The sequence below is a fragment of the Pongo pygmaeus genome, chromosome 13 (genome assembly GCF_028885625.2).
Source record: "Pongo pygmaeus isolate AG05252 chromosome 13, NHGRI_mPonPyg2-v2.0_pri, whole genome shotgun sequence".
Taxonomy (NCBI): domain Eukaryota; kingdom Metazoa; phylum Chordata; class Mammalia; order Primates; family Hominidae; genus Pongo; species Pongo pygmaeus.
The window spans coordinates 83,869,469-83,882,453 of NC_072386.2; the positions used below are offsets into that span (position 1 = coordinate 83,869,469).

Below are 12,985 nucleotides of genomic sequence, written 5' to 3' on the forward strand. Positions count from 1 at the left end.
AAAAAAAATTGTAGCCATCCTAGTGGGTGTGAAGTGATATCTTACTGTAGTTTTGATTTTAATTTCCTTAATGACTGAGAATGTTGAGCTTCTTTTCATGTGCTTGTTGTCCATTTGCATATTTCTTTGAAGAAATGTCTGTTCAAAGTCCTTTACCTGTTTATTAATCGGATTGTTTGTCTTTTTATTGTTGAACTGTAATAGTTCTTTATATGTTGTGGATGCCATACCCTTGTCTTATTTATGGTTTGCAAGTATTTTCTCGTGTTCTGTCACTTGCCTTCTTACTCTGTTGATAGTGTCCTTTAATGCAAAAAAGTTTTTAATTTTGATGGAATCCAAATTAGCAATTTTTTCTTTTGTTTTTCATGCTTTTGGTGTCATATCTAGGAATCTATTGTCAAATTCAGTGTCATGAAGATTTACTCCTATGTTTTCTTCTAAAAGTTTTATCATTTTAGCTCATAGTTAGGTTGCCAACCCATTTCTAGTTAATTTTTGTATGTGGTGTGAGGTAGACATCCAGCTTCATTCTTTTGCATGTGGTTGTCCACTTGCCTTAGCACTGTTTGTTGAAGAGATTATTCTTTCTCCATTGCATGATCTAGGAACCCTTGTCAAAAATCAGTTGGCTGTTGATGTATGGGTTTATTTCTGAGGTCTTAGTTCTATTCCATTGATCTATATGTCTATCCTTATGCCAGTGCCACACTGTTTTATCATATCTTTGTAGTAAGTTTTAAATCAGGAAGTGTAAGTTTTCTTAGGTTTTCCATTTCTGTAAACAAAGTTATTGGGATTTTGATAGGGATTGCATTGAATCTGTAGATTCCTTTAGGTAGTATTGCAGTCTTAACACTATTAAGTCTTCCAGTTCATCCACATGGAATATATTTCCATTTATTTGTATCCTTTAAGACCTCTTTCAGCAGTATACAAGTCTTGCATCTCCTAGGTTAAATTTATTCCTACATATTAATATTTTGTTATTTTTGATGGTATTATAATGGTAATTGCTTTCTTGGTTTTATTTTCAGATTATTCATTGCTAGTGTATAGAAATCCAACTGGTTTTTGTGTGTTGTTTTTGCACCTATGACTTCTGAATTTATTTATTAGGTATAGAAAGTTTTTCTGTATATGGATTCCTATAGAGTTTTCTATATATAGGATTATGTCATATGCAAATAAAGATAATTTTATATCTTCCTTTCCATTTCAGACTCCTTTTATTTCAGGAATTTTTTTTTTTTTTGCTTAATTGCTCTGGCTAGAGCTTCCAGTACTGTGTTAAACAGAAGCGGCAACAATAGGCATCCTATTTTGTTCCTCATCTTATGGGAAAAGCTTTCAGCCTTTCACCATTGTATACAATGTTTCCCGTGGATTTTTCATCCATGGCTTTCATCATGTTGAAGAAGTTCCCCTCTATTCCTAGTTTGTAGAGTGTTTTTATCATGAAAGGATTTTGTTGAGTGCTTTTTCTGTATCAATTGAGATGGTCACGTAGGATTTTTCATCATTGTGTTAATATGGTGTAATGTGTCTTGGGGAGGATGGGGAATTGGGGAAGGATTGGGAGAGATGGGAACATAGGAATGAGGCAGAGGGCTGTGGCCAGCTCAGGAGAAAGAGCCAGGTGAGCCCTGCTGCTTCTTGTATTTTACCCACTTGGTGAGATCTGTCCTCCAGGGTGAAGGAAAGAGAAGCACAGCTTCTGCTGTGCCATCCTCCAGGACAGAGCCCCAGGGTTGCATCTTTTTCTTCTTGCAGTCAGACTTGATGCTTTAGGTGTTGAAGCACTGATTTATTTTCGTGTACTGAACCGTCCTTGCATTCCTGTGATAAATCCCACTTGGTCATGGTGCATTGTCCCCTTAATATGCTCCTAGACTTTATTTGCTGGTATTTTATTGAGGATTTTTACATCAATATTCATTAGAGATACTGGTCTGTAGTTTTCTTTTCTTGTAGTGTCTCTGTCTGGCTTTGGGCTCAGGGTAATGCTTAGGAAATGTTCCCCCCTCTTCTATTTTCTGAAAAAGTTTAAGAAGGATTGGTGTTATTCTTCTTTAAATGTTTGATAGAATTCACTAGTGGTGGTTCTGGGATTTTCTTTTTGGGGGAGGTTTTTTGATTACTGATTTAATCTTTTTTACTTGTGACAGGTCTGTTCAAATGTTCTGTTTCTTTTTGAGTCAGTTTTGGCAGTTTGTGTGCTTCTGAGCATTTCTCCATTTCATCCAGGTTACGTAATTTATTGACCTATAATTTTTCATAGTATTCTGTTATAATTCTTTTTTATTTCCTTAAGGTCAACAGTGTCTTTATGTTCATTTTTTTGTTTGCCCTGAGTGAAAACAGTCTGCTTCATGCACATCTATAGCTTCCATTCCAGGTAGCTTGCTGCCCTGACCCCCTCCTATGGCAACATTCTGGGGCTGCCTGGGGGGAATGTCCATTTTTAAATTTACTGGTCAGTTTTATTTACATGCATTTGCTCACTAGAGGAAGATGTTGAAGTATTTTCCAATTTGTTTGCTGCATTCTTCTTGTGGGAGTTGTCTGGACCTGTGTCCTGCCCATTATCCACTGTGTTCTTATTTAGTCTTGGGGGCCTCTACATGTTACAGATGCCCATTCTCATGTCACTTTTTTTTTTTTTTTTTTTTTGAGATGGAGTCTCACTCTGTTGCCCAGGCTGGAGTGCAGTGGTGCAATCTCGGCTCACTGCAACCTCCGCCTTCCGGGCTCAAACAATACTCCCACCTCAGCCTCCCAAATAGCTGGGATTACAGGTGTGTGCCACTATGCTCCGGCTAATTTTTTTTGTATTTTTATTAGAGACAGGGTTTCACCATGTTGGCCAGGCTGATCTCGAACTCCTGACCTCAAGTGATCCACCCACCTCGGCCTCTCAAAGTGTTGGGATTACAGATATGAGCCACCGTGCCTGGCCTCATGTCACTTTTAACTAAAAAAAGTATCAGAATAAAACAAAGCCTTTCCATTTTGCTGGTTTTGCTTCTGTAGAAGTTTATTGATGTCTTAGGTTGTGTCCTTTGATACTCTTTGTGTTCATTCCTCAAATGGCTTAAGGCCTGTAGCCCGACCATCTGCATAGGAGGTGGCTCTCTCTTGTTCTAAGTCTCCAAGCAGGTTTGCAAGGGGTCTGGAGGAACTCCAGGGAGGGAATGAGGAAAGAGTGGTCATGATGTCTGGAGTCCTGGACATGTCCTAAGGCCAGGCTGGTAGGCCTCTTCTTGGCCCCCATGAGGATGAGCTGGATGGGTGGCTATGGTATGGCCCACAGGAGGGGCTCTGAGCTGCCTCTGGTGTTTTCTGCACCCTCAGGTTACCCCTGGTGAAGTGATGGCGACAGCCTGCAGCCTGGCTCTGAGAACCCCTCTTCCTTCCCTGCCCCCTGGGTGACGGGGCATTGGTGACCCTCACCCAGGCAGGCTTGCTAGATGGCCCGTTCATTGGGTCCTCATGGTGGGGCGTATCCAGATGCTGTATCTAGGTCCAGGCTGCAGAGGCCTTTCCAGGAGGAAATCTCTGCAGCTCTTTCCCTCCACCCTGCTTTCCTAGTAGAACACTGTCCCTGCACAGCTGTGCTCCATCTGGCTCAGGTTCCCAGACAATGAGCAGGGATTCTCCCTAGAGCTTGGCAGATGGAAAGTGCTTGAGGGGGTGCTGAGTGCCTAGGTAATGGTCTGTTTCGTCTCGTTTCAGCTGTGTTGGGGTGGAAGAGGAGGAGGCGCCCGACATCGACATATACCACTGCCCAAACTGTGAGAAAACCCATGGGAAGTCTACCTGTAAGTACCGCAGCCCAAGTGACCATCTCTTGCGGAAGAGAGCAGCATCCACCCTGCCTGGGCTGCGAGGAGGGCAAGGTTTCTGCTGGGCCTGGGCCCTGGGTTGCTGGGGGCAAAACGCCCTGAGTAGTGTCTAGGCCTGGGGACCCTGCCAACCTAGCTTACTGTCCCCTGTAGCCTCACTAGGCCCACCGTAGCCCCTCCTGATCAGTTCCCGCTGGCAGAGGCAGCTGTGCAAAGACTCAAAGGGCCTTCTGAGGCCTAGCAAGAGGCCAGGCCAGCCTGAGTTAGGGGGACACGGACTTGGGGACCTGGATAAATGGTGATGTCGGGGTTTTCCAGGGGCCCCCAGCCTAGCCCGGCCCAGCCAGCCACTGCTACACGTGGGGCCCAGCCTGTCTGTTTTCTGGGCACGTGCATTGTTGGTGGGCTCTCTCCTCCCCTCCTTTTTCAGCCCCGCCTCATGCCACCCACCTCCTCCTCTGCAGAGAATCTTGGAGGGCCCTTGCCTTTCCCACACAACCTGCTGTTTGTGTGTCCTAAGGTCTGAGGCTTCGTTTTCTTCTTGGCCCTTTCAGGTGTGCTGGGTCCTGGGGTCCAGGCTTGGCTCACACTGTGCAGGTTCATCCAGGTGAGCTGGAGGTTATATGAGCCTTGAGCTCCAAGCCTCAGCCCTGGTTGCAGAGCGGGAGCTGTGTGGTGGTCTGCAAGGACTCGGGAGGGGTGTGGCCTGTAGACAGGACAGATGGTATGGATATGGGTGTGTGTGTGTTAATGTGGCCTCTGGTTTCCACTTCATTGGAGGGTCTTGGGTGCTCACAGAATCTGCAGGCTGGACATGGGCCCTGGCTGAGTCAGCTGATCACATTCCTGCTGACCTGAGCCCTGGACAAGGTGGGGCAGGGAATGCATCTGGCTCCAGGTCACAGCCAGTCTGAGTCACTCCCCTTCAAAGGGAGACCCCTCCCAGTGCCCAGTTGCAAGCTGAAGCACCAGACCCCCAGACCCCTGTGGGATGAGTCCTATGGAATCAGTAGGGGCAGAGGGAGGATGCAGGCAATAGGTGGAAGGGGCCCCAGCACCCCTGTTCTGTGAGCTGAGGCTGGGTTGAGGGAGCCTTGGAGGCCTGGCCTGGCAGCTGATGATGCTGGGTCTCACTACTCTGAGGACCTGGCTGCTCTTTCTTGGCCTCTCCCAAGGCCTGAATGCTTTGTTCCTGTCTATTGCTGGACAATGGTGGGGGCTGCATGTGTTTCAGGTCTTGACCCTATCCCCAGCACAGCCTCAACAAATATGCAAGCGGGTGATGAGGAGAAGCTAGCAGCTCTTCCTGAACTTTCAGGCTGATAGTTTGCCTGTGGGGAGGTTCTGGGATTCCTAAATTGCCTTCTTACTCCTGGTCCCTAGTAGTTGGCTGCATTTATGCTCAGAATGCATCTGCCTATGGCAAGCTCATTAACCTATCATCTGGTTATTGCTCAAAAACAGATAAAGGGTAGGAAGGATCAGCCCGCCGGGGCATTCTCATGCTTCTGGCACCTCAGTGAGCCCGCCCGGAAAGCTCAGGGCCAAGCTGTCTTTACGACAGGAATGACACAAACAGGGCTGAGCTTCCAGTGGGGACCTGGGGCTGCCCCATGGGGCCTAGGGGGCAGGTGTCAGGGCAGAGTAGGGTTGGAGCCAGGATACCCCAGGAGGTGCTTTCCTGGGGGGTAGGACCCTCTCAGGTCCTACCTGCGTGGGGGGGCTTGGGAGGATGCTGGGGTGGCGTTGCTCTTGTGTGGTTTGTACACGTGTGCATCACTTGAGAAGAGGCTTTCAGACTGGTAGAAAAGAAAGTGTCAGAAACCCCTGGGCCAGGGGCCTCTTCTCCTGATAGTCAGCATACATTTCAAGGGGTCCTTGCTTGGGGGCTCTTGCATGAGTTGGGGCTGGGGTAGAGCAATGTTGTGGTGCTGGGGCTGAGCAGGTTTTACATATTGGTGAGCACACAGTTTTGATTTCTCTAATGTCCCCAGGCAGCCCACCTGCCATGGGAGTCCTGTGTGCCTGCCTCACCCAGACCCTGCCCCTGTCCCTGCGGGGAGTTTGGGCAGAGGCCTGGTGTCCCAGTTGCTGCCGTTGATTGCAGCTAAAACCTCAGTGCAGGCTCCCCTTCCTGTCTCCTATGGCCAGCCGCCCAGGGAGAGACATTCTAGACTAGCAGACAGTGCCGAGGTTGCAGGCGGTGGGACCCCCAGCCCCTGCCTGGCTGTACACATGTGTGTGTGCATGTACGTGTATGCTTACATATTTGTGCATGTGTATGTGTGTGTGCATGTGCTTGTGTGTATGTCATACTCTGTTCAGGCTGCCGTAACAAAATACCACAGACTGGAGGGCTTAAGTAATAGAAAATTTATTTCTTACAGTTCTGGAGGCTGGAAGTCCAAGATCAAGGTGCTGGCTGATTCAGTGTGTGGTGAGGGCCTGCTTCTGGTTCATAGACAGTGTCCTCTTGCCGTGTCCTCACATGGTGGAAGGAAGGAGGCAGCTCTCTGGGGTCTCTTTTATAAGGACACTAATCCCATTCAGGAGGACTTTACCCTCATGACCTCATCACCTCCCAAAGGCCCCACCTCATAAAATCATCACCTTAGGGGTCAGGATTTCAACAGATAAATTTTGGTGGGATGGATATTCAGTCCACAGCTGTATGTATGTGTGTGCATGCACGCATCTATGTGCTGAATGTGCTATATAAATTCTGTGAAGCAGATTTTCAGTTGTTACTGAGGGATGTGTGCTCCATCAGGGACAAAGGTACATGGTTCTAGCACCTTCCACCAGTGTGCATGTTCAGATTTGAAGTGAGTGTACACTGTGCCCAGAGCCTGTCTATGATGCCCCAGTTGGTCTTTGCATTTACTCCAGGCACGCCTTGCACACCAAGGCACATTGGGGACAAGAGGGCCCCTCTGTGTCCCTGGAGAAGCTCTAAGCCAGTGCTGGGAACCTCTGGAGGCCTTGAGCCTGCCTCCACCTGTCCTGCTCCTGCCACCCTGGCCTGCGGGTGGGGATGGGGGCTGCTTAGGGTTCCCAGAGTGAGCTGTGCCTGAGGCCTGGTCCTCACAGTTTGTCCCATCTTTTTGAAAGCCACAGTGGTGGGGATTGCAGGGTCCCTCCCTGTTCCAATATGTCCCTTGAGCTGATTTTGGCCATGGCCTGTGGGCAGGGGCCATAGGCCCACAGGTTTACCTGACTGACACAGATTTGGTACAGGGTGTCCCAAGGTACCTGGCCAGGAACTCGGGAAGGCATCCCCATCTGATGAGGAAGCCACACAGTGGTTAGAAGCGGCCCTGAATTGCAGCTCCTGACTTATGCACAGTCAGTTATCTTATTGAACTGACTTTCCTCATCCTGCCCTGCCCTGTGGGGTTAGGGTGACTCTGCTCAGCAGTTGTCTCAGTAGGTGTGTCGTCACGGGGGCGCTGTCATCATGCTCCGCATGTGGCTCTGGGACAGGGCGCCCCATGCCGGTGCAGCAGGAGGGGCAGTAGACCTCCTTGCCCCTCTGTGTACCTTTGCTGGCGACCTTGGCATGGCCCCACATCTCTGGCCTCAGTTGCTTCATCTGTGAAGTGAGGACCCCGCCCCACGAGAGAGGAGGTACGCAGGTGTAGCCGGGGTCCCTGGCCTCAGTGAGCATCCTTGGACAGGAGTGCGATTGATGAAATAATGACCATGCAGACAGGTGACGGGGAGGACGCCCCCACCCTGCCAGCCGTGCTGGGCCCCTGCTGGCTCCCCTCCGTGGCACCCTGTCTCTGTGGGCTGCTTCCTTTTCCTTGATCTCCTCAGCCAGCCCTGAGGCCTCTCCCAGCTGCAGTGTCACTGCTGCTGCATAACCACGGGGCTGCCTCACGCTCCTGCCTGAGCCGCCGCTGTCCTGGACCTTCATTGCAGCCTCTCCTTGGAGCCCTGCCCACACTCGGTGTTCCTCACAGGTGGTGACCTAAGGGCAGGCAGGGAGCTCTGCTTGGTGCAGAAAGCTCAGCTCTGGAAGTTTCCTTCCTAGGTCCCACTTGGCTCCCCCATGGAGTAGATATAACCGCCTCCATTTCCACGAGGCCTTCCAAGGCAGGGAAGGCACTTTGTGAACTCTGGAGCCACTTGCTTGCTTGATATCCACACCTCCCCAGGTAGCAGCAGGCCCAGCAAGAGGGTGATGGTATTCACAGTCACTGAGGCTTAGGATTGTTGGGGGGTCAGGAGGGTCTGGGCTGTCATTGGGGGTGTCTTTTTTCCAATTCCTTTACCCTTTGGGCTGAACATCTCAGCACACACACCTCTAGGGCCAGCCTTGGCTCCCTTCCCATCTCAGCTCTTAAGAAGCAGGGGCTCCCAAGCATCTATCGCTTGGGTAACACCTGCTCCAGCACCCCCAGGTTGCACGGAGCCAAGATACTCAGTGAGTGCTTGCAAACTGCAACAGGAGCGCAGGTTGGAGCTATCTGTGGCCCTGGCATTGCCTGGCTCAGGCTGGCACCAAGAGGGCAGGAGCATGGGCTGAACTGAGCCTTCTCTGTTGATAGTTATGAAGGCAGATGCATCCACCTCTCCTTCCAAGTTGCTCTGAAGCTGAGCAGCCAGTGTGACAAGGACGGGAGACTTCATCTGCTCGCAGACACTCCCCCTGTGCCCACTGTGTGCTGGGCCCAGTACTGGGCATAGGGGGCACACAGGGATGAGCCCAGGGTCTGTTAGGAGCACCAAACCAGCCTGTGAGTGTGTTCTGCCCATGAACAAGCACCTACCGCACCAGGTGGCTTTGCCCTGAGAAAAGGCCCAGCGGAGTCTGGAGCAGACACTGTGCATGTGCCAACCTACGTCCCACAGCCACCCCACAAGGCCCGTGTGAGCCTTTCTCTAGTAAAGACAAGGCACAGAGATGTCAAGTAATTTGCCCAAGGTCACACAGCTGGAAGAGGATTGGCCAAAACAGATTTGAACCCTGTTTGTTGCTCATCTGTGCCCGATGCTTCCCTCAGAAGTCCTGGCTTCTGGCCTTGACTCTGTCGGATTTTGCCAAGTTTCCATAATGTCCACTTGAATCGTGGACAGGGAGATTGAACACAATGCGAAGATTCTTTGCAAATAAAAGATCCCAGCCCCACCCAGCCCTTCTCCTTCGTGTTGGTAGCAGATCCTGCTCAGAGACAGGCATTGTCACTGAGTGGTCATTAGCTCCCTTTGTCCCCACAACCACCGAGACTCAGGAGGATGACACATGGCCTTCTAAGGCCCCCATCCCCTGCGCCCCCCACCTTGCCTTTGTCTGTGAAGGAAGGGCACAATACGGGCCCTGCCTGGCTCTGCTCTTGAATTCAGTCCCTTCACTGCTCAAGGGTCAGCCTGTGTCAGACTCAGCCAAGCAGCCCCCAAGGAGGGCATCTCTATGCCCCAGTGGCCTCCCTTACCCCAGCTGCCCTTCTCTGCCTGGTTGAATACAAGGCTGGGAGCTAGGGACTTAGCGAGGTGGAGAGGAAATTGCTTCCCTGCCCTCAGGGACTTGAAGTCCAGTAGAGGTGTGTGTGTGCGCATAGGGCTTGTGGTCCAGTAGAGGTGTGTGCATGTGTATGTACATATGTGTGTGCCTGCATTGTTGCATGGGTGCATAGTCCACTAGGAATGTGTGCACATGTGCTCACATGCACATGTAAAAAGTCCAAGGTGTGTGTACCTCGTGCCCCAGGAGAAGGTGTGACCTGGGCAGTGTGAGGAAGTAGGTGGGGTAGACAGGCCCAGGGTTGGCGGTGGTCAGGGGAGGGCTGGAGTGTGGCCAGCACAGAGGAGCAGGGATGTGCACCACCTGGGGAGGTGGGGAGGAGACGGAACAAGATGGTGGGACCTGACCTGCCCCTGTCTGCGGCTGTGGCAGTTGGGGCGACGGAGGTCCCAGTAGGGAGGTGACAGAGTCCAGCTGTGGAAGCCATGGGATGGTGAGGCCAAACCGTGGCTGAGGACCTTTTCAGGAGGTGCCTCTCTGGTGGTCTCTGCAGACTCAGGGCCTGAATGAGGAGGGGTCCCAGGAGACCCCAGCTTCTGGGTCAGGGAATGGAGGACAGTGGTGCCATCCATGGTGAGGTATGGGATGGGACAGGACATGAGGTCGAGGTGGGGGGTTGACTCCTCCCTATGTGCGTGGCAGGGTGGGGGTGTCATCAGTCTTGGGAGGTGAGTGTGAGCCCAGCAATGCTGGGAGTTGTTAGTAGGCTGGGTGGGCCAAGGTTCTTAGGGGAAGTTGTGGAGCCCTGCTGGGGCTGCGCTGTGTGACCGACCTTGCTTCCGGTCTCCTCCACAGTAAAGAAGAAGCGGACCTGGCACAAACACGGCCCGGGGCAAGCGCCCGACGTCAAGCCCGTGCAGAATGGCAGCCAGCTCTTCATCAAGGAGCTGCGGAGCCGGACCTTTCCCAGGTGGGCTGGCCCTCCTGTATGCTCCACCACCTGCAGCCAGGGGATGCGCACTCTCTCCGTCCCTTGTCCCGCTATCCATCACTGGGGGCTCTCTTTGCTATCTTTGCTGGAAAGCAGGAAGCAGGAAGCCTGTCTCCTGGAGGCAGCATAGCCCGCACCAGCAACCCAAAGCTCCCTGCAAATGGGCCGACCTCTCCTTCCCTTGGTCAGCACTTCCCTGGGGGTGGGGGACAAACATTGGTGACCCTTCTCCTGCTGGGTGGAAGGGACCTCTCTCCCCACGTGAGTATGCCCAGCACCTGCCAGGTACTCTCCTGAGCCCTTGGCTCCCAGTCCTTCCTCTGCCCACAAGCGTGCTCCCATGGCCCAGGCAGGCGTCGTCCTCATGTCTCCTTCTCAGAGACCCCCAGTGCCCACACTCTTGTTCTGCATGAGGGCAGAGGACAGAATTCTGGCCATAGGAAGGACGCAGCCGGGAGCGGCTCCTGGTGAGAAAGGAGCTGTTTAGGGGTGGCACCTCTGAGCTGCCCTGCAGCCGTTCATGAGCTGGAGTCAGTTTCTGTTTGTCAGACAGCCTTTATTTCTCCCTCACTTTTGAAGGATAATTCCGCTGGACACAGAATCCTAAGTTGGCGGGTTTTTTTTCTTTGGACATTTTAAATTCCAACTCCCTTCTTGCATGTGTGATTTCTAATGCAAAATCCAATGGAACTCTTGTTCTGACCCCTCTCTGGGTAAGGTGTTTTTTTCCTGGCTTCTTTATTTTTTCTTTTCTGACCTTTATTGAGGTAAAATACATATAAAGAGTTCACCCATTTAAAATGTGCAGTTCAGTGGATTTTACTGTATTCACAGATATGTGCACATCACTGATTTTGGGACATTTTCATCACCCCCAAAATAAATCCCATAACGCTTATACATCATCCCTGTCTTCTCATCCCCCCTCCCAGCTGTCTTTAGCAACTACTAATCCACTTTCTTGTTTCTGTAGATTTGCTTCATATAAATGGAGTTCTACAACAAGACTGGCCTCTTTCATTTAGCAGAGTGCGTTCAAGGGTCATCTGTGCTGTGGCATGTGTTAGCACCTCACTCCTTTTTTGAGGCTGAATGATATTTTGTCGTATAGATATTCCACATAGGTACTCTGTCTATCCATTCATCAGGTGATGGTCATTTGCATTGTTTCCACTTTTTGGCTACTATGAATAATTGTGCCATAAACATTTTTGTACAAGTTTTTATGTGGACATATGCTTTTATTGTTTTAGGAGTGGAATTGCTGGGTCACATGGTAACTCTGTGTTTAACTGTTTGAAGAACTGTCAGACTGTTTTCCAAAGCAGCTTCCCCGTTTTACCTTCCCACCAGCAGGGTATGAGGGTCTCCATTTCTTCACATCCTCACTAGAACTTGTTATTATCTGACTTAACTTGATTCTAGCCATGTGAGTGGGTGTGAACTGGTATCTTATTTTTTGATTTTCATTTCTCTAGTGATTAGTGATGTTGAGCATCTTTTCATGAGCTTGTTGATCCTTGCATATCTTCCTTGGAAAAATGACTATTCAGGTCCTTGGCCCATTTTTAATTTTTTTGCTTTTTTTAAATTATTGAGTTTAATAGTTTCATATATAGTACATTCTAGATACAAGCCCCATTACCTGATATATGATTTCAAAATACTCTCTCCTATTCTGTGGGTTGTCTTTTTACTTTCTTGATAGTGTCATTTGAAGTAGAAAAGTTTTTAATTTTGATAAAGTCCAATTAATCTATTTTTTGTTGATGTGCTTTTGTCATATCTGAGAATCCATTGCCAAATCCAAAGTCATGAAGATTTATTGATATATTTTCTTCTAAGAGTTTTGTAGTTTTAGCACATACAGTTTGTTCTTTGATACATTTTGAGCTTATTTTTGTATATGGTGTGAGGTAAGGCTTGAACTTCATTTTTTTTGCATGCAGCTCTTCATTTGTCCCAGTACCATTGGTTGAAAAAACTATTCTTTTGCTAGTAAACAGTCTTGGCACCCTTATCGAACTCAATTGGCCATAGATGTGTTTGTTTCTGATATTCAGTTCTATTCCACTAATCTATATCTCTGCTTATGCCAGTACCACACAGTCTTAATTACTATAGTAATTTATAGTAAGTTTTGAAATCAGGAAGTATAAGTCTTCCAAGTTTGTTCTTTTCTTTTTTTTTTGAGACAGAGTCTCACTCTGTCACCCAGGCTGGAGTACGGTAGCACGATCTTGGCTCGCTGCAACCTCCACCTCCCAGGTTCAATTGATTCTTCTGTCTCAGCCTCCTAAGTAGCTGGGACTACAGGCGTGCACTACCACACCCGGCTAATTTTTTGTAGTTTTAGTAGAGACGGGGTTTCACCATGTTGGCCAGGGTGGTCTCAAAACTCCTGACCTTGTGATCTGCCCACCTTGGCCTCCCAAAGTGCTGGGATTACAGGCGTGAGCCACCATGCCCGGCCAAGTTTGTTTTTCTTTTTCAAGTTTGTTTTGATCATTCTAGGTCCCTTGTATGTCATATGAATTTTAAGGTCAGCTTGTCAATTTTTACAAGGAAGTCAGCTGGGATTTTGAAAGTAATTGCTTTCAATCTGTAGATCACTCTGCAGGTATTTCCACCTTAACAATGTTAAAACTTCTAAGCTGTGAACATGGATACTTTTCCATTTAT

General features: G+C 49.3%; 1 protein-coding gene across 4 annotated transcripts in view; it reads left to right on the forward strand.

The window, feature by feature from the left end:
• PHF2 (PHD finger protein 2) overlaps positions 1–12,985 on the forward strand; it is a 105,086-nt gene that overhangs the window by 51,495 nt on the left and 40,606 nt on the right. For all 4 annotated transcript variants that reach the window (XM_054500479.2, XM_054500480.2, XM_063649685.1 and 1 more), the window contains exons 2-3: positions 3,736–3,821; positions 10,168–10,282. In XM_054500479.2, the coding sequence (XP_054356454.1) occupies positions 3,736–3,821; positions 10,168–10,282 (201 nt within the window). The remainder of the gene's footprint in view (positions 1–3,735; positions 3,822–10,167; positions 10,283–12,985) is intronic.